General features: G+C 45.1%; 2 protein-coding genes across 2 annotated transcripts in view; one reads left to right on the forward strand and one right to left on the reverse strand.

The window, feature by feature from the left end:
* SLA (Src like adaptor) overlaps window positions 1–22,360 on the reverse strand; it is a 29,006-nt gene extending 6,646 nt beyond the window's left edge. The window contains exons 1-5 of the mRNA XM_054985582.1: window positions 22,264–22,360; window positions 15,156–15,274; window positions 7,327–7,426; window positions 1,779–1,865; window positions 485–588 (exon numbers count right to left, since the gene is read on the reverse strand). Of these exons, the coding sequence (XP_054841557.1) occupies window positions 485–588; window positions 1,779–1,865; window positions 7,327–7,426; window positions 15,156–15,228 (364 nt within the window). The 5' untranslated portion in view covers window positions 15,229–15,274; window positions 22,264–22,360. The remainder of the gene's footprint in view (window positions 1–484; window positions 589–1,778; window positions 1,866–7,326; window positions 7,427–15,155; window positions 15,275–22,263) is intronic.
* TG (thyroglobulin) overlaps window positions 1–27,113 on the forward strand; it is a 224,437-nt gene that overhangs the window by 129,766 nt on the left and 67,558 nt on the right. The window lies entirely within an intron of this gene.

Raw genomic sequence — 27,113 nt, forward strand, 5'->3', positions numbered from 1 at the left:
GTGAACTTGTCATGGCAGGGCATAGAAAGAGAGGCAGTCCTGCAGAGATGAGGTTACAATAGGGATGCCAGACCCCAGTGGGGGAGGGGGATCCCCACCCCTACTCTCCACACCCCGCCCCCACTTACCTAACCAGCGGGGGGGGGGGCGTGCACTTTCCATGTGCGCTTCCCCGCGGCACAGCACACTCCCATGCACAGCTGCTGCTGCCAGAATCGGGCCTGTTTTGGCCTGGATTGGGACCGCTGCAGAGTGCAGGAACACTCCTGTGCCCCGCAGTGCCTCAAAACAGACCCGTTTCAGCCGAAATCAGGCTTGTTTTGGCCCCATTTTGCCACGGATCGGGCCCATTTTGAGGCGCTGTGGAGCTCTGAAGCGCTCCTGCGCTATGTAAATTGCATTAGAGTAGTCTAGTCTTGATGTTTTACCATAGCATGGATCCAAGTGGCTGGATCAGCTGAGCCATATATTGAATTTTTCTTACCTTTTGTTGTTTCACTCTTTCTAATCATGAAAGAACCAGTCTTGGTGTTAGGAAGCTGCAACAGCTCTTCTGCCTTTTCCCTTCCCAGACCTTCAAACAACCAACTGTGAGAGGAGGGGGAGAGATAAAAAGGGAGGGAGAGATTAAAAAAAATCAAATAAATGAAATCAGAGTCTGTTTTACATTACAGAGCCCTTTGCATGTAAGGTTGGAATTTTGGATTGCAATTTGGCATTGGGTACATGCGAGGAATTTTCAGTTTGCATTTAGTGAGGGAGGGAGGCAGCTGTGAGATAATTGAAGCTGAAACTAATTTGGAGCATATTTGCTGTGTCTAGAGACCTGTTTCAGGATTAGTAGTAGTGCTGTCTGTTAGGAGGGCATTTGGCTGCCTGCTGAATTGTTTCACAGATTAGCTGAGGGCCTCTCTAGACGTGCAGGTTTTTACAGAGTTGGGTCTTGGCACCCAGCTTGGGTTTCTGCAGCCATACAGCCGTTAAAAAGTAAATGGCTGCTAAAAAATAAAGGAGAGCCCAAATGCCTTCAGAATGCCCCTACAGGGGAAGGAGGGGCTCCCCCTCCTCTCTGAAGCCATTTCCCTGTGACACAATAGCACAGGGGGCATCCCCCCCCCCATTTTTACTGCTCGACATACACAGAATACTCCACATGGAGCAGAAACAACATGGAAAAAAACACCTTCTGCTATTTTGATGGGGGGAAACAGCTTGAGGGGGGCAGGAGGAGCCCCTCCTCACCCCACAGAGGCATTTTGAGGCAATTTAGGGTCTCCTTTATTTTTAACAGCTATTCCCCAAAGTTGCTGTGTAGCTGCATGGAACTCATGTTGGGTCTGGGGAACCGAGACCCAACTATTTGAAAACCCGCACATCTAACTTGGCCTTGAGTCTGACACAAGCATAACTTTCCAGCGCACGCTCATTAAACAACACCAGTCCCTACCATGGAGATAGTTCGAGGTGGGTAGCCATGTTGGTCTGTAGTAGAAGAGCAAGATTCAGGTCCAGTAGGACCTTAGAGACCAACTGGATTTGCAAAGTATGAGCTTTCGAGAGTCAGATCTCCCTTCGTCAGATACATGGAATGATTTCTACTCTGTGTATCTGACGAAGGGAGCTTTGACTCTCGAAAGCTCATACCTTGCAAATCTAGTTGGTCTGTCTGTGCTACTAGTTGGGAATCTTGCTCAGTCCCTACTTCTCACTCTTTCAGCAAAGAGGATTCCTCACTCCCCTATTTACCCCCGTAATATAAAGATGGAGAATATCCTCACCCGTGGTAAACTTTTGCTACACATTCTTCTGGGATATAATTTTCTTGACCGGTAGTGAGGGAACGGGCTCTCCACCATCCTCCTTCGCTGCAAGAGAGAAAACTTCCATAAAATAACATTGTAAACTTGCCTTCATTGTTCTTGAACACACCATGTAGCCTAAAATTCAATGATTTGAACGACCAAACCTAACATATGTATCTTGGATGAAAGTGATCATTAGTGAAATTACCGGACTTCCTCTTTCCACCTGAGTTTTAAAAAAAAACACTGTCTAAATAGTACGGTTCATGAGACTTCCTCTTTCCAGATGATGTAATGTCTCCTCCGCCTCCCCTTCATTAACTTACAATGGTTGAAACTGTGGCTGTTGTCCCTGCCAGAGAATCGCAAAGCGTGATGCTGTCATGTACATGGAAAACTAAATGCTCCCACATGTTTCTGTTCCTAAAGAAAGCTGGGGGGGGGGGGGTTTCCGGTAACAATTTAGAATTTTTATGACATTCTGCAGCTCTTCTTGGGCTTCTGAGGTCATGGCTGTGTAAGAAGAGCCCAGTTGGATCAGACCCAGTAGTCCATCTAGTCCATTATCCTGTTTGAAATGGTAGCCAACCAGATGCCCACAAAAGGTCCACAGCTGGAGCACAGAGGCCAGATCCTCCCCCACTGGCGACCCCCCAACAACTGGCTGTTGCATGTATATCCCCTCTGAAAGTGGCTGTTGCGTGTATATCCCCTCTGAAAGTGGCTGTTGCGTGTATATCCCCTCTGAAAGTGGCTGTTGCATGTATATCCCCTCTGAAAGTGGCTGTTGCGTGTATATCCCCTCTGAAAGTGGCTGTTGCATGTATATCCCCTCTGAAAGTGGCTGTTGCATGTATATCCCCTCTGAAAGTGGCTGTTGTGTGTATATCCCCTCTGAAAGTGGCTGTTGCATGTATATCCCCTCTGAAAGTGGCTGTTGCATGTATATCCCCTCTGAAAGTGGCTGTTGTGTGTATATCCCCTCTGAAAGTGGCTGTTGCATGTATATCCCCTCTGAAAGTGGACGTTCCATTTAGTCACTGCAGCTGTTAGCTACTGGTGGACGTGTCTTCCACGATTTTGTCCAATACTCTTTTAATGCCAGGTGAAGTAGCAGCCATCACGGCATCCCATGGCAGTAAATCTGCTAAGCAGAGGACGGCAACAGCAAACCACTTTTGCTCGTCCTTGGGATACCCCATGGATAGGGGCTGCCTTCAGTTGGTTGCGATTTGACAGCATGCTCTTCTTCTAAGAAAAGTCTGTCCCGTGTATAATGGAACAACACAGAAGTAGCAGAATACATCAAGGGGGCGATTCTAGAAACTTTTGTACAGAGCAAAGTGAGTGTGAAATATTGTAAGGGGATAGTTTCAGGTGGGTAGCCGTGTTGGTCTGCAGTAAAACAGCAGGATTTGGTTCCGGTGGCACCGTAAAGACCAAAAAGATTTTCAAAGTGCAAGTTTTTGAGAGTCTGAAGACGGGAGCTTTGACTCTTGAAAATTTATACCCTGGAAATTTTGTTGGAGTGCCTCTGGACTCAAATCCTGTTAGGGGAGCCAAGGAAGAAGAGGCAGAGGAGTGGAATGCCTGGAAGGGAGTGTGATGTGGAGGATAACAGGGTGCCTGCCAGAGGACTTGGAGAGCATTCTGTTCTGCCCTCACATCGTCGCCGTCAAGAATTTAATCTAGATTGCTTTCACTTAAGGGGTTTGCAACTGCGTGCAGAGGCTGGGAGCTCCTTACATTTTTTTTTGTGCCCTGGCAGAATCATAACAGGAAGAAGAAAGTTCCATTAAGTGCTAATATTCGTACTTGCCCATTGCAAATTCAAATGTTTGACTGACAAGAGGGAACAAACATATTTTGTGTCTGATGGTTGTTGGGGGTTTTCCGGGCTGTATTGCCGTGGTCTTGGCATTGTAGTTCCTGACGTTTCGCCAGCAGCTGTGGCTGGCATCTTCAGAGGTGTAGCACCAAAAGACAGAGATCTCTCAGTGTCACAGTGTGGAAAAGATGTAGGTCATTTGTATCTACTCAGGAGGGGTGGGGTTGAGCTGAGTCATTCTGTAAGAGTTTCCCAGGGTGTGGAATGCTAATGGCGGGAGGCTTCACTGAGTCATTCTGTAAGAGTTTCCCAGGGTGTGGAATGCTAATGGCGGGAGGCTTCACTGTATCCTGAGGAGGTTCTTTTGCATATGGATTGGTGCTTGATGTGCTAATCTTCTCTGCAGGGCTATTGTCGGGTGTGGAGTGTTTTGTTGGCCTGGTGTTTTTCAGAACTGGAGCCCATGCTCTGTTCATTCTTAAGGTTTCTTCTTTCCTGTTGAAGTTTTGCTTATGCTTGTGAATTTCAATGGCTTCCCTGTGCAGTCTGACAAAGTAGTTGGAAGTGTTGTCCAGTATTTTGGTGTCCTGGAATAAGATACTGTGCCCTGTTTGAGTTAGGCTATGTTCAGCCACTGCTGATTTTTCAGGCTGTCCAAGTCTGCAGTGTCTTTCATGTTCTTTTATTCTTGTCTGGATGCTACGCTTTGTGGTCCCGATGTAAACTTGTCCACAGCTGCAGGGTATACGGTATACTCCTGCAGAGGTGAGGGGGTCTCTGCTGTCTTTTGCTGATCGTAGCATCTGTTGTATTTTTCGGGTGGGTCTGAATACTGCTTGAAGGTTATGCTTTTCCATAAGGAAGGTTATGCTTTTCCATAAGCTTTCCCATCTGATCAGTAATTCCTTTGATATATGGCAAAAAAGATCAGCAAAAGACAGCAGAGACCCCCTCACCTCTGCAGGAGTATACCGTATACCCTGCAGCTGTGGACAAGTTTACATCGGGACCACAAAGCGTAGCATCCAGACAAGAATAAAAGAACATGAAAGACACTGCAGACTTGGACAGCCTGAAAAATCAGCAGTGGCTGAACATAGCCTAACTCAAACAGGGCACAGTATCTTATTCCAGGACACCAAAATACTGGACAACACTTCCAACTACTTTGTCAGACTGCACAGGGAAGCCATTGAAATTCACAAGCATAAGCAAAACTTCAACAGGAAAGAAGAAACCTTAAGAATGAACAGAGCATGGGCTCCAGTTCTGAAAAACACCAGGCCAACAAAACACTCCACACCCGACAATAGCCCTGCAGAGAAGATTAGCACATCAAGCACCAATCCATATGCAAAAGAACCTCCTCAGGATACAGTGAAGCCTCCCGCCATTAGCATTCCACACCCTGGGAAACTCTTACAGAATGACTCAGTGAAGCCTCCCGCCATTAGCATTCCACACCCTGGGAAACTCTTACAGAATGACTCAGCTCAACCCCACCCCTCCTGAGTAGATACAAATGACCTACATCTTTTCCACACTGTGACACTGAGAGATCTCTGTCTTTTGGTGCTACACCTCTGAAGATGCCAGCCACAGCTGCTGGCGAAACGTCAGGAACTACAATGCCAAGACCACGGCAATACAGCCCGGAAAACCCCCAACAACCATCGTTCTCCGGCCGTGAAAGCCTTCGACAATACATATTTTGTGTCTGTTTTTCTTTTTTTAACCACACCCTAACCCCCATGACTAGCTGCAATGTTGAGCCACTTGAGCCGGGCAGACTACCTTTAGCACTGAACACTGTACTGTATATTTTTCCCCTTGGTTATTTATAACACAGTTGTTGTTGGAAGGGTTCATATATATATGCTCTTCAACATGGGAGGAAGGAATAAGTTGAAACCTCATCTTTGTTCTTTGCTGACTGTGGGGTTCTTTCCAAAGAATTTCCTGCCATGCAAGTTGGGTAGAGCCCCCCAGAAGACTATGGCCTTTCAGGTGGCATATGGCATGGCTTCATTCATTGATTCAAGATGGAGCTGAAGGTGAGTCTGATCTCATCAGAAGCTAAGCAGGGTCAGCCTTGGTTAGTAATTGGATGGGAGACCTCCAGTGAAGACAACGGTTGAAGAGGCAGGCAATGGCAAACCACCTCTATCAGTCTCTTCCCATGAAAACCCTGCAGGGGTTGCCATAAGTTAGCTATGGCTTGATGGCATTCTCCACCACCACATGGCATGGCTTCGTTCATTGATTCAAGATGGAACTGATTGATCTGTGGATGGCTTTCTGTGGTGCTTCTGCTGTCATTCTGTGGCACACTGTGGGGTGTGATTGGATTATTGCGTTTCAAACTGTGTTCCATGGAAGCCAGTTTGGTGTAGTGGTTAAGAGCAGCAGGACTCTAATCTGGAGAACCGGGTTTGATTCCCCACTCCTCCAGCTTGAGTCAGTCACAGCTCTTCCAGAGCTCTCTCAGTGCCATCCACCTCACAGGGTGATTGTTGTGGGGATAATAATAACAACATACTTTGTAAACCACGCTGAGTGGGTGTTAAGTTGTCCTGAAGGACAGTATATAGATCGAATGTTGTTGTTATTTTCTTTCCTGGATTTTTTTCTTGGGTTCATCAGGACAACAAAACACAGTTTGTCCACTGCTACTTATCTTCCCAATATGCATTGTTAGTGGGGGACTTCAGGTGGTTTGTTTAGCATCTTGGGTTCATGAAACTGGGGGAAACAAGAGGTCCTTTTCCTGTAATCTCCATGGGCTGATCAGTAGTCCGCATTGAGATTCCCAAATCACAGCATGTATGATTGAATGCCCCACCGTATAAAAAAATGCTCTGTGGCTAGAAAATAAGCATAACCAGGCCAAAGGTTCTGAGCCCACCCTGCTTCCTGACATGCTAGTTTTCTATGTGCAGGGGGACTTTTTCATGGAGAAGTATTGAAGCATGTCAGCACCCTCCTGTAATCTGAAACAGCTAGAAAAGCCTAGGCAAAAGGTTGCCATCTCAAGAGACCATGAAACCCAAGAACGTGCCCTAGGACGTGGGGATCTTCCAAAGTATGCAAGGGTTGTCCAGCAGGCTAAGAATGGCTAAGATTTCCCTGAAGCTAGAATGATTGGAAATTAGGGCTAGAGCACAGTAGGTGGCTGGACAGTCCTGGGCCCATAAATGGGAAACCTGCATTTCTTATTTAGAGCCAGATGTTCAAAATGTACATCAGTGGCTACAGCAGGTGAACAAGGAGAGTTGAACTCAATGGTGCACGAGTGCCGATATGCACTGGACAAGATTAGCGCACTGGACAAGATTTATCCATTAGCATCATCCTTTCAGAGATTCATGATCTAGGAAACCTGGGGTGGGTGCTGAATCCTAAATGCTGGCATTAACATTAAAATCTTATACCAACAAAAACATAATAAGGCATGTTCCAGAGGCAGAAGTGTGTACAATGATTCAGCATGGAAAAGACCTGGACAGAGGGAATATCTTATTACATGGAGCCATTTGGAGCATATATATGGGAAGGAATGCGTAAAATAGCCCATGAAAAACCCGTAATCCCCCTAACCTACCACACAGGGTTGTCGTGAGGGTAAAAAAAAGATGGAGCCATGTAGACCCTGAAAGAGAGACCATGAATTTAAAAATTAAGCAGATAAATACTTACTCTGAGACCACACGTAGTTTCTCCCCAACTTGAAATATTGGTGGGCTGATATCTGGGGTGGGATAGTCGTAGAGGACAGCAAGAAAATCACTTCGCTGACCTTAACAACAAAAGAAAGGAATGAATCCTATATCATGCATAATAAACTGAGCTACGTTTACAGCAAGGTCCCAGGGTAGCCCCATACCTCTCACTAAACATGCTAAGAAGATTTCTTTATTTAAAACATTTTTCAGCTGCTCTCTACCCAACTGAGGATCCCCAAGGTAGTTGATAATAAAAATATTAAAACAAGATTAAAACACATTGAAATAGATATTCTGTAAGTTCTATACTGCAGATGGGCATATTATGTGCCTTCTTTGTAGCAGCCCTCAAGTTCCCGACATTTCACAAAGTATGGATAATGCAATGGTTCTGGAGGGCATTTTTATAAAGGAAGCAAGACTGATCCAGACTGAAACAGACTGATCCAGAAAAAAGCACCTTTTTTGCCGATGTAATACCATGTACTGCATTGCTTAATAGGTTGTGGTTACTCCCTATGGTTTGTTCGGATGGAAACTCAGTTTCAAATTTCTGCAATTTCTAGTCCCATTACATTGCTTATTCAATATATCATCCTATTGATTGCACCGGTTTACATTGTGTAATCTGCTTGAGTTAGGACTGCCATTCCCCCAGTGGGACCGGGGAATCCCCCACTCCAAGCCTCTGCCACCCACTGCCACTCGCCTGGCTGGTGGGGGGAAAACACGTGGGGAATGGGTCCAGGAAGCAAAAAACCTCCCAAACCAGCACTTAGTGGGTGCGATGATGTCACTTCTTGAAGTGATGTCATCGTGCCTGGTGGCAGGCAGGCTCCCACCCTTTGCAGGGGCCCAAATTGGCCCCTGTGGGTGGCGGAAGCATGCCTGCTTGACAGGCACAATTACATCACTCTTGGAAGTGATGTCATCACACTATTCCAAGAGCATGCACATGAGGACTCTGCAAAAGTGAGTGCAGGTCCCCCCCGCCCCTGTCTGGAGGGTAAGAGGACCTGGCAACCCAAGTCTCATTGAGAAAGGTAGGTTGTAAATAATGTAAATAAATAAATAAGTAAAAACAATTAAAATAAAACATATGAATGAGAGGAAGAATTAATGAGAATCAGTGAGAGAGCACCAGACCAAAAACATAAAGTCTTCACCCATTGTCAGAAGGGGACAGACAAATCTCCCTAGGGAGGTATTCCATAATTTTGGGGCCATGACTGAGAAGGCCCTTTAAGTAAATGTCTATTGGCATTCAAAACCAATGCTTAATTCTAGGAAAGGAAACACCAGGATTGATTTCTCTCTGGAAATGCCATTCTCATTTCACTGCGTCTGACCAAATGGGTTGCAAAGTACAGACGCTTGTGCTACAGAATGGATTTGCCCTTAAGGATCCACGTTTAGGGAGGCTGCAGCTTTCTACCAAAAAAGGAGAGGTTTTTCCCTACATCAGCCAGCTAAGATCCTGTTTCCCTTTTAAACTGGAGATACTAAACTCAGGCCCTGCTGCATACAAAACAGGCACGCTACCGCCGAGCCACAACTTTTGCGCTATCCTTTAAGTGCTGGCGTGGGTGCTAAACTGTATTAGATCACTGGCTGATTTAGCTCCTATCACACCAACAGAACATACTTATCTTCCCAATAGAACAAAAATAGCTTTTCAGTTTAAATATAGTATACAGGGGGAAATGTAAACCACAGGAAGTCAGAAAAATCAAGGTCACCTTCCTGTTCAGTTAACTTATTGTTAGCTGTTAGGCTGGGTGCCGCCTGGCTCAATGGTTCCATGTACCAAGCGGTGCAGGTGTGTTGGGTGCAGAAAACATGGGCACCTTGGCCGTAAATCAAAATAAATGTGCCCGTCCTTCTTGCTATGCATAAAAGTTTTCTGTTTTTGGAGGGTGGAGAGTACTTTTCTGTGTGAGTAGAATGAATCAAGAATTAATAGAATGAATGTATGGATGATTATGGTCAAAGACTAGCTCAGGAGTAAATAATAATAATATGTTTATTGCATAGTTTATTAAATAGAATCTCTCTGTGTAGAAAGTTTTGGCTCATTCTTTGGCATCTCCAATTAAAGGATCTCAGACAGCATTTCTGGAAATAACCCTAGATTTGCCCGTCCTCCAAATATGAAACCAGGAAACAAAAAAAGAGGTTCCTCTGAGAACTACACTCAATAGGAAAAAAAACCTGTGTGTGTGTGGGGGGGGAGCCCCAAAACAGAGGCAAGGAATTCTATTAAATACCGATAATTTATGAATATTTTTAATGAATTTTTATCTGTTTAACGAAGTCAAGTGCTGCTTCATTTGCTGCTTCATTTTAACACTTAGATATCACTCAGCAGTAGAGAAGGGCACGAAACGAACCACGAACCAAAATTCATGATGGAATGGCTGGTTCGTAGGCAAAGAAACACGCGGTTCAAGGGGTCACGTTTTTACAACCCAAACGACTTTTTCCTACTGTTCCATGGCTGGTTCGGGAAGCCAGACACTTTGGCACCATTCAATACATTGCCTAGGCAATGGTGGCCAGTCTTTTGGTTGCCCCCAATCTGAGGCCTCCACACATGATTGGCAGCTGCCTCTGCCAACTAGAGAGCTCCCATTCTGGCCCATCCAGCCAGGAAAAGGGGGGAGTTAGAATCTCTAAGGCAACCGAGGAGATGGGCCTGCAGTAGCCATGGTAACACCAATCTCTTCCCCCCAAAACATGTTAGGCTGGTCTTTCAGCCAACCAGAGCACTCCTGTATTGTTCAATATGGGCATTTTATATAAAAAGGAAAGCTCTGTGCCTCCTGGTTTCAGTTTCAGCAGAGGGAGAGGGAGAGGAGGGCTTGCTGGAACTTGGCTTTTGAGAGAGATTGCTTGGTGGGATCTTTGGCCTACACTTGTTGCTGGAAAAGGGACTGAAAAGTTTGGCTCTCAGAGTATGAAGTGGGCTCCGATCCTGGGCTCCGATGAACCACAAACTGGTTCGCAAACCAGATCAAGTTCAGCAAAGTTCATGGTTTGGGGTTCCTGAAACTGGACGAACCATGTACCACATGGTTTGGTTTTCCCCCGGTTCGTGCCCATGTCTACTCAGCAAGGATCTGATACTAGGAGAAATGGCAGTGGAATCATTCATATCCAGCCCAGAATTGAGTGTCTGCTTATGTTCTAAAAATCAATGCAAGCACAGTTGCCAGGTACCCTGAGGCTCAGGTGTAGCACCTAGGAGATGAAGGCTGTAATCCTTTCCTGGGAGTAAGCCCCACTGAATAAAATGGGACTTCCTTTTGAGTAGACCTGCTTAGGGTTGCTCCCCAAGAGTGGTGCGTCATGGGTAATAATAATAATAACCATGTGCTTATGTACCACTCTTCTTGGTAAGGTGGCTTACCCAAGGCCACCTGCTGAGCTCATGGCATTAGTGGGATTCAAACCATTATAATACAGCAGCTCATAATCATAACTGCACTTATACACCACTCTTATAGACAGATCATTGCCCTACTCAGAGTGGTGAACCAAGTCAGTGTTATTATTATCCCCACAATACAGCTGTGGAGCTGGGGCTGAGAGGAGTGGCTTACCCACTCATGGCAGTAGTGGGAGTTGAACTAACAGAGTGCTGATTCGCAGTCCAGTCACGTAACCATTATGCTACAGCAGCTATCTGGGTGGAGCAGAGTCAATGGGTAAAGCTAGTGGGTTACATGGCAGAGCCTGTGGCTTAGGCCCCAGGTCCTAAGCCACAGCTACATGTGCTTGTGGCAGAGCTAATAGCCAGTGTTGTTGAGGCAACTGAAATGATCCTGCCCCCCCATTTCTGTCCCCTCTTCTCGAGATATTAGCCCTTCCCCTGGAAATTGCTTTCTTGTTTTTTTAAAATAAATGCTAGTCGCCTTCCCTGTCCAAAAACTGTGGTTGCCAGGCCTTCTGCTATGGCAAGGGGCCTCCTACCAGTAACCTTGCTGGTATCACACAACAACAACAACATTTGATTTATATACAGCCCTTCAGGACAACTTAATGCCCACTCAGAGTGGTTTAAAAGCATAATTAATATCCCCACAACAAACACCTGTGAGGTGGGTGGGGCTGACAGAGCTCCAGAGAGCTGTGACTAGTCCAAGGTTGCCCAGCTGGCTTCAAGTGGAGGAGTGGGGAATCAAACCTGGCTCTCCAGATTAGACTCCTGCTGCTCTTAACCACTACACCAAATTGGCTCATGTGCCGTGACATCTCTTTCAGGGAAACCTGGAAGTGACAGGAGGTAGCTGTAGAAATTGCTGAAAACTGTATGATAAAACTATAGAGTTTTTGACAATTCCTAGAGCTACCTGATGTCAGTTCTGGTTTCCCCCCAGAAATGCTGTCATGATGCATGCAGTGCTGTGCACCCCCCATGCCCCTACCCCCCATCCCCAGAAATTGTTTCAGAATACAATTATTCCATCCCAGCACTTCACAGATGTGCACTGTTTTTACACTGAGCATCCCCTTTCCCCTATTTTCCTTTCTGCATGAAAGCACTTATTCATTGCTGTATATTGTGACCATTTCCTTGTCTAAAAATTTAAGAACATTTCATCTCACAAATATATCTGGCTGTGTTTATTGAATATCGGCAACTCAAACACGTTCAGTAATGTTTGCCATCTGGTTAGGAGGTAACAGAGGTGGGGGAATTTGAAGGTGAGCAGCGTTCTGGCATTGGGTTCAATCACGCAGAACAGTTCCTCTAGCAGAAGCACTTTTCTCTAGCGGAAGATGCCTCCTCTGATGCAAAATGTTCTCATGAGATGGAAGATGATGATGAGAACATCTTACATCCGGGAAGGCTCCTTCTCTCAGAGGGAAATGCATCAGCTAACGGAACAGCTCTATAGGACTCAGCTTTTCTGTTGGAACGCAATTTAACGGTAGTTGGGTCTGGCCACATAATTTAATAACAAGGAGGGTTTTTGTTTGCTTAAAAACATGCTTTATAGAAAAATACCCTCCATAATTATTCTATAATAGACTTTCCAACCTTGCTGTTTGAGGAGCCCCGTGGTGCAGAGTGGTAAGCTGCAGTACTGCGGCCCAAGCTCTGCTCATGATCTGAGTTCGATCCTGGCGGAAGCCGGGTTCAGGTAGCCGGCTCAAGGTTGACTCAGCTTCTGAGGTCAGTAAAATGAGTCCCCAGTTTCCTGGGGGTAAAGTGTAGATGACTGGGGAAGGCAACGGCAAACCACCCCGTAAAAAGTCTGCCAAGAAAATGCCGTGATGCGACGTCCCCCCATGGGCCAGTAATGACTCGGTGATTACACAGGGGACTACCTTTACCTTTTTACCTAGCTGTTCAAAATGAACCAATTACATTAGGTGAAATCGTATTGTGCTCATTAAAACCCTTACATCTCTCCCCTACCCTCATGTAATTTCCAATACATATGAATAAAATTACTTTCAAAAGCCACCACAGAATCTTTCCTAAGACAATATAGGGACAGTGATTACCTAGTGACTGGGACCAGAAAAGAGCCAACATTCCTGGTCAATAGTTTCAGGTAAGGAACCATATCGGTCTGTAGTAGAAGAACAAGATTTGGGTCTAGTAGCATCTTAAAGACCGACTAGATTTCCAGGGTGTGAGCTTTTGAGTGTATCTGATGAAGGGAGCTCTGACTCTTGAAAGCTCGTACCCTGGAAATCTAGTTGGTCTTTAAAGTGCTACTGGACCCGAATCTTTTTCTTCCCGGTCAACAGAATAGTTGAGACTTACATAGAACGCCAGCATGCTTCAGCCTGTATTGCAAAGAGTAAGGGAGAAAAGAAAGATTGGTGGGGGTTAAGAATCATGGGTGAGGGCACCTTACATTCTCAGGAATGGGCAGAGATTACTTAGGTTGAAACTAAGATAAATTAAGGTAATTATATTATAGAGACAAAGTATAGAAGAGATGACTGATTAAAAATTACTGACACAAAAGTTTGGGTATAACAACAACAACAATATTCGATTTATATACCACCCTTCAGGTGGTATATAATGCCACACTGAGAGCAGTTTACAAAGTATGTCATTATTATCACCACAACAAAACATCCTGTGAGGTGGGTGGGGCTGAGAGAGCTTTGAGAGAGCTGTGCCTGACCCAAGGTCACCCAGCTGGCTTCAAGTGGAGGAGCGCGGAATCAAACTCGGCTCTCCAGATTAGAGTCCCGCGTTCTTAACCACTGGCAAACAATTAAGGAGAGGGGAAGAGAACTATTATATAATCTAGTTGGGCTGTTACATATTTTGAATATATTTTTCTGTTGTAGTTTAAATGTAACTCAAATGCAGTGCTTTGTATTTTATCTGAGTTTCTATGCACTCTCTACTGTCATTTCTATCTTTTCTATTTACTAAAAAAAAAAAAAGAAAAGAAAAAGAAACCCTGAAATGTAAAATAAACCAACTCTGGTCTCCCCCCCCGCCCCAAAAGGAATGGGCAGAGACCAAGATGAAGCAAATCTGCATCAGAGGAGTGCATAAGTATAATCTATCTTTTACAGACCTGCTCTCATCACTTTCCCCAACCTGTCCCTGTTCAAGTAGCCTCTTCCTGATCTACTTGGCCATCTTGCACTTGTGGCTTACAGATCAAATCTTGCATGCGTCACATTTGTTCAGGACCCGGGACAAGCTCCTGTCCTGACAATCTTCGAGATTAATCTCTGGGAGTTTCTGTTGTGCTGTGGAAGGCTAGACTCCCGTATGAAGTTGCCTTATACCGTCAAATCATTGATCTATTATTTGCCTCTCCAGAGACTCAGGGCCAAGCTACACATGACGAATGACACTTGAACGGCAAGTGGATTGAGTGGAGGGCAAGTGAACAGGGAGAAATACACTTGCTGTTCAAGTGTCATTCGTCACATGTAGCTTGGCCCTCAGGTTGCGGTCTTTCACATCATATCCTACTTTCTCCTCTTAACTGGAGATGCCAAGGATCGAACCTGAGACTTTCGGCATGCAAAGCACGCACTGTACCACTGACTCTTCGCTCTTTGCTAGTTTCCACTTTACAGTGGGACCAGAATATAGCCCCACCCCTGGTTGAGACTTCTGCAGACATTTTGAGCGGTCTTCTTATTCAGAAAACTTTTCTGCATGCATCAAACTGTGGGATATATGTTGGATTGCCAGTGTCTGGATGGGAAATTCCTGGAAAGAAGAGGAGGAGGGAAGACTTTAAGGAGGGAAAGAAACTTAGCAGGGATGTGAAGCCATAGAGCCCATTCTTCGAACTTGCCATTTTCTGCAACTGCATTTCCTGGCTCGTTTTTTAAAAAACAATTAAATATATTTCGTGGGTTTTAATCGTAAACCACCTTGAGCACTTTTAGGTGGGTAGCCGTGTTGGTCTGCCGGAGAACAGCAGGATTTGTGTCCGGTGGCACTTTAGAGTCCCAACAACATTTCCAGACTGTATGTTTTCCAAAGTCAAAGCTCTCTTCTTTAGATAGAAGGAGCTTTGACTCTTGCAAGTTTACACTCTGAAAATCTCGTTGGTCATTAAGGTGCCATTAGGCTCAAAGCCTGCCGTTCGCCATGAGCAAGACTCTGAAGAAATAGCATAGAAATCTTCTAAGTAAATAAAGGTTTTTTTCCTGCAGGGGAGCTGATCTCTATAGTCTGGAGATCAGTTGTAATTCCGTAAGAACTCCATCTCCCACCTGGAGCTTGACAAATGTCTATCACAGTTCATATCTCTTCCCTTCCCTCCTGTTCTTCCCGATTTTTAGGTTACATGCACTTACCTGATTGCCAGGGCGTGTGGGTCACCGGTGTGGCTCTTGTCATTTTCATAGTATTTCCCATTGCGTTCCCCATCCTTTTTTTTTTTTTTTTGCCTTCCTTCAAAGAACTCACTTCAGAACTACAGTAACAAAAGACATATAGGAAAAACCCTCCGGTTAGCACCTGCCGTTCCAGCGAGTAAAAACAACCTGCATCCAGTTGCTTATTTGAAAAAAAAAAATCAAGTTTGCATTTGGGTTTTTGAAATTTGACGTTTGCACCCGTCTGAGAGAGGGGCACCTTCGTCAAAGTCCTCCTGACTTCAGTGAAGTGATCGCAAACCACAACCCGAGACGTTGCTAAGAATTTGCTGTGTGCGACAGAAGTTTCCATTGCCCTAGCTTCAGCATAATAGGAAGTAGCAGTCAAATCATGAATGTATAAATACACAAACAACAACTTTTGGCCTCCAGGGACAACAAGGTATGGGGGCATGGTTTTGACACATTTGCCAAACCCTGGCTTATCTATTGGGGCCCTCCCTCTGGCTAATGCACTCATAGCTTTCTCTCCCTTTCCCTCTTTTCCCCAACATGTGTTTCAGTCCCCTCCCAATTTTCCTTATCTCTGCACAACATAATAGGGTTGCCAACTCTGAGTTGGGGAATTCCTGGAGTTTTTAAAGTGGAGCTGGGGGGTGGGGGGTGGCAGAGTTTGGGGAGGAGAGGGACCGCAGCGGGTATAATGCCATACAGTCCATTTTCTAAAGCAGCCAGTTTCTCCAGGGGAATAGTCCCCTGTCATCTCTGGAGATCAGTTGTAATTCCAGGAGTTCATCAGGCCCTACCTGGAGTTGGCAATCCTAGCTTACCATTATGTGTGAATTGGACAAACAACGGTTTGTGCAAACTGCGGTCAACTTCTAAATCAGAACTGGAAGCAACGTTCCAAGAAGATTTCTAAATCTGGCTTAGGGCAAGGCAAACCAATGAGGGTAAGCGTCCCAGCCACAATCCTGCTAGCGGCACTGTGGTTTTTCTGTTGGGTCTGAATGGAATATCGAAATCCCTAATCCGTCACTCAAAATGCATATACACCCGCTAGCTTCTGCTTCTGCAAATCTTCCCTGCTCCCATGGTCTTCTCCTAAACTGCTTTCCCTTTTCTTCCATAAAAGCCTTTGAAAATTAATGCAAAAACCAGGCGAGATAAGAGAAGATTCAGCAGCTTCCAGAAAGCATGTGCTAATGCAGTATACTGGTATGGTACAGGGTCGGACTAGAATCTATGTTCAAATCTCCCTCAACTATGAAGCTTACTGGGTGACCACAACCCATTCCCTCTCTTTCAACCTCGTAGGATTATTGTTGAGAAAGAAAGATCGTGGTTTGGATCTTGCCAATCATTTCTACTGATGGAAGGTGGATATTTTTGCCAATTTGCTCTTTCTTTGCAGACCTCCAATTTGCCTCTTTTACTATTCCTCAGGTCTCCATTTAGGGGAAATCAGTAGACTACAGAAGGAGAGTGACAGACAGAGGAGTGCATTTCTTCTGCTAGAAATGATTGGCTGGATCCAACCCATGTATACAACCCAGAATGAAGCACAGGATAAAAATGTACACAATAGAGAGACATGATTTGAGTCCAGTAGCTCCTTACAGACCAACAAGATTTCCAGGGTATGAGCTTTTGAGAGTCAAAGCTCCCTCAGCAGATACCCACAAACTTCCACTTCTAATTGTAGCAACAACAACAACAACAACAACAACAACAACAACAACAACAACAAACAACAACAACAACAACAACAACATTCAATTTATATACCGTCCTTCAGGACAACTTAAGAAGGGAGCTTTAACTCTCAAAAGCTCATACCCTGGAAATCTAGTTGGTCTTTAAGGTGCTACTGGACTCAAAACTTGCCCGCCCCTCAAAAAAGAGAGTTGCAGGTGTGCAGCGTTGTTGATCTTCATTAGAAGAGCAAGATTTGAGTACAGCAGAACCTTAAAGATGAACTAGGTTTCCAGGGCATGAGCTTTCGGGAGTATACAGAATACAAGAGTCAAAGTTCCAGGTATCTGACAAACAGAGCTTTGAATCTTGAAAGCTTATATTCTGGAAATCTTGTTGTTCTTTATGCTGCTACTGGATGTAAATCTTCATGATTGCTCTCTTTAAATATTTGAAAGGCTGTCATTTGGAGGAGGGCAAAGGCTGTCATTTGGAGGAGGGCAAAGAGCTGTTCCAGTTGGCAGCAGAGGGTAGGACGCAAAGCAATGGGCTAAAACTACATGCACAAAGGTACCGACTGGATATTAGGAAGAACTTTTTCACGGTCAGAGTAGTTCAAAAGTGGAATCAGCTGCCTAGGGAGGTGGTGAGCTCCCCTTCACTGGCAGTTTTCAAGAAGAGGCTGGATGAATACTTGTCAGAGATGCTTTAGGCTGATCCTGCACTGGGCAGGGGGTTGGACTAGATGGTCTGTATGGCCCCTTCCAACTCTATGATTCTATGATTCTATGATTAATGTTCTGCTGAGAGAGAGACTGAAATTTGGAGGAATTAAGCTGTTCTTATCCTTTGCTGACTTTTCAGGGTTAAGTAGATGATACATGGGGGATCCACAATTAGTTTTATGAAGTCTTTCATTTTCTTAAAAAGTAGCTGAGGGGAGCCCATTTGAGTTAGTCTATAATGGTGGAGGGTGTTAATCCTTCTCTCTTCCGTCTGTTTCTACATTAGAATAAATAATATTAATGATAACATTTGATTTATATACCGCTCTTCAGGACAACTTAACGCCCACTCAGAGCAGTTTACAAAGTGTGCTATTATTATCTTTACAACAATCACCCTGTGAGGTGGGTGGGGCTGAGAGAGCTCTGAGAGAGCTGTGGCTGACCCAAGGTCATCCAATTGGCTTCAAGCTTAGGACTGGGGAATCAAACCTGGTTCTCCAGATTAGAGTCCTGCCACTCTTAAGCACTACACCAAACTGCCTCTCAGTCTAGGGTGCTGATTTCTCCCAGGGAAACAATGGTAGGGGGAGAGAGAAGACTTAATTCCTCTTCACCAAACCACCTCAACCCTAATCTAAGGGTCAAGTTAGAATCTCTCTACACAAGACACTTCTCTGCGTGTTCATCAAGTGTAGGGAGATGCAATGTTAGCCGGAAAGCGTAGTTTTAAAAGACAGAACTAGCAGAGATTGCTCCACAGAGGGTTTGTTAATTTCATCTTCATTGCCTCCAAGGCTCTGTCAATTTCACCTTTCCAGTTTAAAACTGTGTGGGATCACAACCAGAGGGCAGTGAGGAATGGAAATGGGCTGGAGCTGCCTTCCAGAACTGGGCTTGGACCTGGAGAGGTTCTAATGAGCTGAAGTTTCCCTTCTGGCCTTTCACAGCCCCTTCACACAGCTCCAGTGTATAGCAAAGCCTTTGCCCTGCCGCTGTCTCTGTATTGTTAAACTACCCTTCCTGGCTTCTATTGCATTTCCCAATGTGTGCTTCATATGCCAGACATCTCATGTAGAGAGACTCTTAGATGTGCAGGTTTTTAAAGAGTTGAGTCTTGGTTCCCCATGTGCACAAAATACTCCTGCGCTATTTTAACATAGGAACACCTGCACATCTCGCTTGACCCTAAGCCAGGATCCCTCCTCTCTGCTTTTGGAGAAAACTGCATGTGCTAGGCAAATCAATCTCATCCCATTCACCCCTTAACTATTATGCAAGGCACCGAGGCTGCTGAACAGGAAAAAAAATGCTACAAATTTCTAAACTTTGTTTCCAGATTTTTTTTTAAAAAAATAGTGAGACCAATAAATGCATTAATTCCTCTGTGTTTCTCTCTTGGTGCAAAGATAAGCCTAACCCACCTCATAACATCATTGTGAGGTTAAAGTAGGAGATCCCCATTTCTGTCTCTTTGAGCTCTTTGGGGAGAAAACAGGGGATCTTAAGCATGATCAATCAATCAGTCCTCAACAACGTTTGTTTATTATTTGACCAAAGTCTTAGAATTGGAGCCTTATGTTTACTGTGCCATTTCTACACATGTGGAAAAGTGAGTAGTTGTGGTGGGATGGAATACAGTTGATATAATTACTCAATCAAAGGTGTATAAATCAAAGATCTAGCCACTCAGAGAACTCATTTCAGCATCTAATGCCCTGGTCCCAACCAAGCTGTTGTGTTCTTCACAGATCCTGTTATTGACCAAAGAAGCTGAGGAGAGTTTTTGAGATTGGATATGGTTGCCAGCTCCAGGTTGGTTGGATATTTGGCAGGCGGGAGGAGAGGGGTCCGGGGAGGGAGATAGCTGTAGACTCTACCCTCCAAAGCCACCATTTTCTCCATGGGAACTGATGGAGATCAGTTGTAATTCACGTCTCCAGGCCCCACTTGAAATTTGGCAACCCTGGACTGTGATGTTCTAATGACCTAAAATAAGAGGTCAAAGATGTGCAGATGTCCTTTTCCCCATACAGGTGTAGTCTTTGAAAACATCTGCTTTTTGATATGCTGGCCCAATGCAGCAAAGTTTATAACAGCAACAACCTTGTGCTTATATACCACCCTTCAGGACAACTTAATGCCACACTCAGAGCGGTTTACAAAGTGTGTTATTATTATCCTCATGACAATCACCCTGTGAGGTGGGTGGGACTGAGAGAGCTCTGAGAGAGCTGTGACTGACCCACGGTCACCCAGCTGACTTCAAGCAGAGGAGTGGGGAATCAAACCTGGCTCTCCAGATTAGAGTCCTGCTGCTCTTACCCACTACACCAAACTGGCTTCTCCCTGTTGGTAGCAAGATGTCCTTGGCCTGTCCTCCTTTTAAATGCGTAACCCTTTTTCTTTATTTTTGCTCAGTATTTTTTTAACGCAGTACTATGTGGTCAAAATATTGTTTTAAAGTAGATAAGGAAAGGTCCTGAAAATGACACATGCAGAGAGAGGGGGAAGGGGCAGGAAAGCGAGGAGAGGAAGAAGAGATAACGAGATACTGTTTTTGACTGGAAGGTATTGAAACAAAATTGCTCTGACAACATTTTCATAAGGAGTCCTGTCTGTCACCATGTCGAGACATGTCAAGTATTTTGTGAATCGGAGCCTTTTTTGTTTATTACACACCCTCCAAAAGATTTCTTATTTTTGATGCAGAACAGTGAGTGGAGACATTCGATTCTCTCTTTCACACACACAAAGATGTATTTTTTAAAAATTTAAAACCCCAACCTAAATAAAATCAGTAGCAAGATTTTTAGTATTCTTAACTGCAATTTTTTTCTTGAATAAGATTGGGGTTCGATGATGGTTTTGTGCAAAAATCTGGAGGAGTTCTGTGGGAGAGAGAGTTTGTACCAGTGGCAGATTGGCATTTGAAATTGCTAGGAGAAGACATTGCTCACTTGACTGCTGGGAGCCAGGAGAAAGCTGAGGTCCACTGAGAGCCAAACTACAAGTGACGCCTGACGCTAGTTGGACACTTGTCAGCTTCCCTCAAGTTTTGATGGGAAATGTAGGCATCCTGGTCTTGCAGCTTGGCTCTCCGACTGCTGTCCAATGGACTTTTCAACTGTCACTTGTCCAACATTCCGCCAAGCTGCCTACATTTCCCATCAAAACTTGAGGGAAGCTGACAACTGTCCAACTAGTGTCAGGCGTCACTTGTAGTTTGGCTCTGAGAGAGCAGAAATCCCCTTCAGGCATCTAAAGAATTGAGCTGTGGCTCATGAAAGCTCATACCCTACCACAAATTTTGTTAGTCTTATAGGTGCTACTGGACTCTTGCTCTCTTCCACTGCTACAGACAGACTAATATGGCTACCCATCTTGATCTATCTCCTTGGGGCTGCTTGTCTCAGAGGGGCCAGTGGTAGTGATCCAGGCAAGTCTATGGCCACCAACTGGCTGGTCTGCCACTTTGCTTGCTCCTGGGCTGTTGAATATCCCCATCTGCAGCTGGAATGCAGACAGTTTTTGCAGCAGGTGGGTGGGTGAGGGCTGTACTTCAAGCATTTGCTTGACCAGAGACCCCATAACAAGAAAAAGAATTGTGGTAAGGTATGAACTTCCATGAGTCACAGCTCACTTCTTTAGATGGTATCTGAAGAAGTGAGCTGGGACTCACGAAAGCTCACACCCTACCACAAATGTTGTTAGTCTTATAGGCGCTACTAGACCCTTGCTCTTTTCTACTGCTATAGACAGACTAACACAGCAACCCATCTCGAGGGAAAAAATGTACTATAGGAAGGGAATCTTATTGTAAACCACTTTCTTAAAAAAACAGGTGGCCTACAGCTAACGGTACAGTTAAGTTTTCCTAAGAGGGGGCGGTGATTTCGGCTCATTTCCCCCAAGTCAGTTTTGCCACCAAAATTCTTCCTGAGGGTCTACTGAGTCCCCCCCACCCCAGGAACAAAACTGTGGGGAGGGGGAGTTTGGGGGGCTGCAGCGGTGTTGCAAAATAGCAAGTTCATTTGACCTACAGATTTGCTGTTCCACGCTAGAGGTTCCTACTGGTGAGGAACAGTGGGAGAGGGGAAAGTCACCACCTCCCTTAAGGAAATCTAAGTGCCGTTTTAGTCTTTGGGGCTGCATGGTGTGATAAATGGCTGACTTTGAGCCAGACAAAGACTTGACGGAAGCTGCCTCATTGGATTTCATGCATCCAACTTGTTCGTGTCTAAAATGGGGAATGGGAGGGGGGGTTCATTTTTGGCTACAAAAAAGGTGCTTGCATGAGGACAGCAGCTGAACGCTGTCCCCTCCTCTCCCTTACAACTTTATCCATTGCTTCCAGTGCTGGGCAGGGGAGAAAGGTGCCCAACACAGTGGACTACGAGAAAGGATCAATTTCCCCTTCCACCTGCCCTTTTTCTTCTAAAACACATGACTCCCCTTCCAACTCGTCTTTTAAATATGAGTAAACCAATGAGGCTGTCTCAGTCAAATACAGTTTGGTCTTCGGTAGGTCCCTGGTAACATGTCGGAGCCTCAAAGACTAAACCTTGAGGTCATTTCTCTCTTCACAGTTTGCTTTTTCTGAAGCAAGAGATCTGGGGGGGAGTGAAGGAACCCCTCTGCCCGAGATATAGGCGAGCAAAGCTTACCTCGAGTTCAGATGCCAAGCCTAGCGGAACTCTTTTGCCAGCGGGATCCAGTTTTTGTGCTAAAAGGAAAGCAGGTTCGAATGCAGCTGTCCAAATGAGTCTTTTGGGAAGTTCACGCTATCATGTAGAACAACGCTTGCTACACAAGCCACACATACTTCCTCTGTGAGAAATAAGGAAGGACTTGATGTGCTTGCATAAGACCTGGTTCCTGTTGCTAGTGACTTGCTGGGCTGCAAGAAGGGTCTTGGTGGCTTTTTTTTTCATGGCAAACTCTTCTGGTGAGTGTGCAAACCCTAGATACAGCTGTCAGAGAAACTGTGCACTTGTACTTGACAGCTTTTCCTGCAGCTACTTTTTTGGTGATGCATTCTTCACTTTTGTTGCTCAACGTTCCTCTGAGGAGCTCAGGATAGCTTGCTGCAATGATGTCAGTGAACAGGCTGCCTGGAGCACGTAATAGGGTTACCAACTCCGGCTTGGGAAATTCCTGGAGATTTGGGGGGTGCTCCCTGGGAAGGATGGAGTTTGAGGAGGGGAAGTCAACAGGGTTGGGGTGCCATAGAGGCCACCTTCCAAAGCTGCCATTTCCCCCAGACATCTTTATATCTACCAGGCTAGTCAGTCTCCAGGTGGTGGCTGGAGATCTCCCAGTATTATAACTGATCTCCAGGTGACAGAGATCAGTTCCTCTGGAGAATATACAAAACAACCAAAATGGCACACCGGATACAGAACTGTCAACAACACAAAGCAAAGCCGGTGTAGAGAAACAACTCAAAACAATTTTTACAAACGCATACAAAAGTTTTTACTAGTTATATTAGCTAAATAGCTAAAGTGCACAGACAAATGTAGAGAATAGATATCAAAGTAAACCTATATATACGCTCAGATACAATATATATACGCTCAGAGGACTATATTACACCACTATATTGTATCTGAGCGTATATATAGGTTTACTTTGATATCTATTCTCTACATTTGTCTGTGCACTTTAGCTATTTAGCTAATATAACTAGTAAAAACTTTTGTATGCATTTGCAAAAATTGTTTTGAGTTGTTTCTCTACACCGGCTTTGCTTTGTGTTGTTGACACCTCTGGAGAATATGGCTGTTTTGGAAGGTGGACTCTATGGCATTATACCCCTCCCCAAACCCCTGCCCTCTTCAGGTTCCACCTCCCAAATCTCCAGGAATTTCCAACCAGGAGCTGGCAACCTTATGTTGGCTGGAGATGAATTGTAATTGTGGGAGGTTGGCAACCTTAGCTGAAAGGCAGCAGAACTTCTTCTCACATTTACAAGAGTCAAGGCTGCAACTTGATGTGAAAAAATCTTAGCCTTGCTAAATGGACACATTCAGGGAGTGGGACCCATTCAGGGACTGGGACCACGTTTCTCTCCAGAGATCTTTTAATATTAACCCAAAGGTTCCTGTTTCTATTCCTGGTAGCATCTGACCTGATCCTGGCAATTTCCTCCTTGCAATGACCCTGTGAGGTAGAGATTCGGGCAAGAGATCACTTGACTAGTCTCTGCTCACACAGAGATCTTGGTTTAAGAGTCCAAGAGGTATGCTTGCATGAAGCAAGAAGCAAGCGTGTTACCCACGTGCAAGCATGTAAGGGAGCCCCAGTTGTGATTTTCTTGACTTTTTTTAAAAAAGGAATTGTTGAGCAGAAAAGCAGGGTGGTGACTGTCTCACTGCCTACTATTTCTCAGCTCAAAATCCCACTTTTCACTCTCCCCCGTGGGATACCATATGTATATTGGTAAGACTCAATAGATACATGGAATTTTGGTAGGAGGAAAGCAGCAGAGGCGGACAGAGGATTTGGAATGCAAAGAAAGATCTGGTGTTTATATACTCTTAAAGTTTCAGCCTCCTCCAACTGCTTTTGTTAACAAAAACAGTTTGTTTGGGGCATCATTCTAGACAGCGGTTTGCACTGCAGTTTCAGGGAAACGAAGATAAGAAATGGCCTGCGGAGAGGATCTGACCTAGTCTGACATGCCTGTCTGCTGTTCAGGCAAGCAAAGGAGTCAGTTCAGGCCCCACACAGGTCTCTTTGCTATGAGCTGGTTAAGCCACCCGGAGATCCAGAAAAGATTTGCAAGCCAAATGACTTTGATGTGTGTATTTCTGTCTTTTTTTATTTACTTCATTTCTCGTCCATCATTTCATAGAGATTCAAGGCGAATTACAGAGTACAAAAATAGTATACTACCCACATAGGGTTGCCGGTCCCCCACTGGGGGCAGGGGATCCTCCACTCTCCGCCCCCCGCCCCCACTTACCTGGCGAGTGGGAGAAAAGGCGGGGGAACATGCCTCCCGGGGCATGCTCATGGGCGGCATGGCGCGCTCCTGCACACTGCAGTAGGCCAATTTCAGCCCGAATTGTGCTGTATTCAGGTTGAATCTGGCCGCTGCAAAGCACAGGAGCACTCCACTGCCCGTCACACTGCCCCGGCAGCACTCCCACTTTCCGCAGTGGCCCAATTCAGCCTGCTGCAAAGTGCGCAATGACATCACTGGAAGTGACGTCATTGTGCAGGCCAGGAGCACGTGTGCAAAGCGCATGCGCAAGGCCAGGAAAAAAGGCAAGTGCCAGCTCTCGCCCCTTCTGCCCAGAGAGTAAAGGGACCTGGCATTCCTAGACCCACAACATAATAAAACTGGGTTACACAAGTTAAGGACAATGAATAGAAAGAGAATAGAATGAGAAGTACTCAAAGTAAGGGTGGATCCCCATGGATCCATGGATAAAAAACATTTTTTAAAATTTTACTTTATTTTTAACCCATCTTTCTCCCTCATGGGAACCCAAAGCAGCTCACGTCGTTCTTCTCTCTTCTATTTACACCTCACAACAATCCCGTGAAGTAGGCCCAAGGACACCTGGAAAACTTCATGGCAGAGCAGGGATTCGAACTTGGCTCTCCCAAGCAGTCTGGCACTCTAACCACTACACCACACTGGCTCTCCAAAATGTGCCCCTGTGACTGCTGTATCTACAAGTGTCCATTTCCCCCTTTCCCTGCAGTGTTTGCTGTTGCATTGCCCCCTCACTTTCTCTCCTTCCTTTCATCACTTCTGCCCTGAAGCATAGAGGCAATGGAGATTGATTCACACACCACAGTGGCCTGGCAATACCTCCTTTAGCCTCTTCCCCTGCTGAACTGTGTTGTAAAACCAATACCTTGTCTCAGCTGGAAGAAGCAAAAAAAAAAAAGTTAAAAAGGGAGGGAATGTGTGGCTTACTTCTGCCTGGTCTCTCCATATTGTTTGTGGGTTGAGCATCCTTACGGACAATCTGCCTGCAGTTTCCCCAAAGAGCTACATTAAAGGAGGATTTTTAAAAAATCTGGCTCATTTGGGAAAAAAATACAAGAATAGAGATGGGCATGAACCCATCTCTATTCTGAACCGTGCGGTTCGTGGTTCATCGCATTTCACGAACCACGAACTATGAACTTGCCCCAGTTCGTGAACCAGTTCATTCGCTTCACGAAAACATCACTTTCGGGTCAGCAGAAGGTCTGCAGAGAACCCATCCCCCCAGTTGTCTAAGAAACTGACTGATCAGCACCAGACTGTCTGCAATGACGAACCGAAATACGAACCAAATGAACTGGGCTAAAATTCATCACAGTTTGTGAGAAATGAGCTCCCACGAACCGGTCCGGTTTGTGACGAACTTCGGTTCGTATTTCGGTTTGTGCCCGCCTCTGTACAAGAATCATACCAGTCTTGCCAGGATTGGATACATTAAGTAGATAGTGTTCCTGCTATCCAGGCAAGAAAAAAAATCCAGTCTAATGTGCAATAACAAAGTGTCCATTATGTAATAATACAGTAAATGTATTTAAAATAGAAGAGAGGCTATTGATGCATCATATCAGTGAAGAACATGGAGGTGTCCGTTCTTTGGAATCTGCTTCTCCTGGAGGCATTCCTGCCACTTCCTTCTTGGCTTATTTAGCATCTGTTTAAACTTGGCTGTTTCAGGGAGGCTATTCATGTTGCTGGCTGATAGTTTTGAGGGCATTTTCTTTTTCTCATAGTGGTTTTAAGATATCTTGTTTGGACTCTTTGTTGACATTTTTCTCCTGGGTGACGATGACGAATGATTTTTGGCAGCAGAGAAATGACACAGAAATGCTAACTAATCACCAACACCCTCAATGAACAAAAACATTTTCATTACGGGGATGTGTGTCCTGCATTGCCTAGGCAAGCCCAATCTCGTCAGATCTCAGAAGCTAAGCAGGGTCGGCCTGGGTTAGTAATTGGATGGGAGACGACCAAGGTTGCTATGCAGAGGCAGGCAATGGCAAACCACCTCGGTTAGTTGCTTGCCTTGAAAACCCCAGCAGGGGGTTGCCATAAGTCAGCTATGACTTGACAGCTCTTTCCACTTTTCTCCAGGAAGCTCAGAGCCGCATACATGGTTCTTCCTTCCCCATGCTATCGTGACAACAACCCTGTGATGTCAGATAGGCCGAGGGTGTGTGATTGCTCCAATGCTCTTGTGGCAGAACAGGGATTTAAACACAGGTTTTCTCCTGGTCTGACTTTGTAACAAGTTTGCCAGCACTGCCTCATTAAATGCCAGTAGATTCTGAGGACAGTGCCTGGGGACGGTGGGGTTGGTGGATAATGTGATGTCACTTCTGGGTGACACTCTAGGAGTTTCCACATCTCTATGATAAGGACCATAGAGATCTGAACAAACTTTGGAGTATCACTATTGATGCTGTATTTTTTTCCACTCCTCACTTTCTTGAGCGTAGGGGGATTGGGGCTGTGGGCAGGGAGTTTATCTATCATGGTTGGCAAAAT

Source organism: Eublepharis macularius, chromosome 7 (genome assembly GCF_028583425.1).
Source record: "Eublepharis macularius isolate TG4126 chromosome 7, MPM_Emac_v1.0, whole genome shotgun sequence".
Lineage (NCBI taxonomy): Eukaryota > Metazoa > Chordata > Lepidosauria > Squamata > Eublepharidae > Eublepharis > Eublepharis macularius.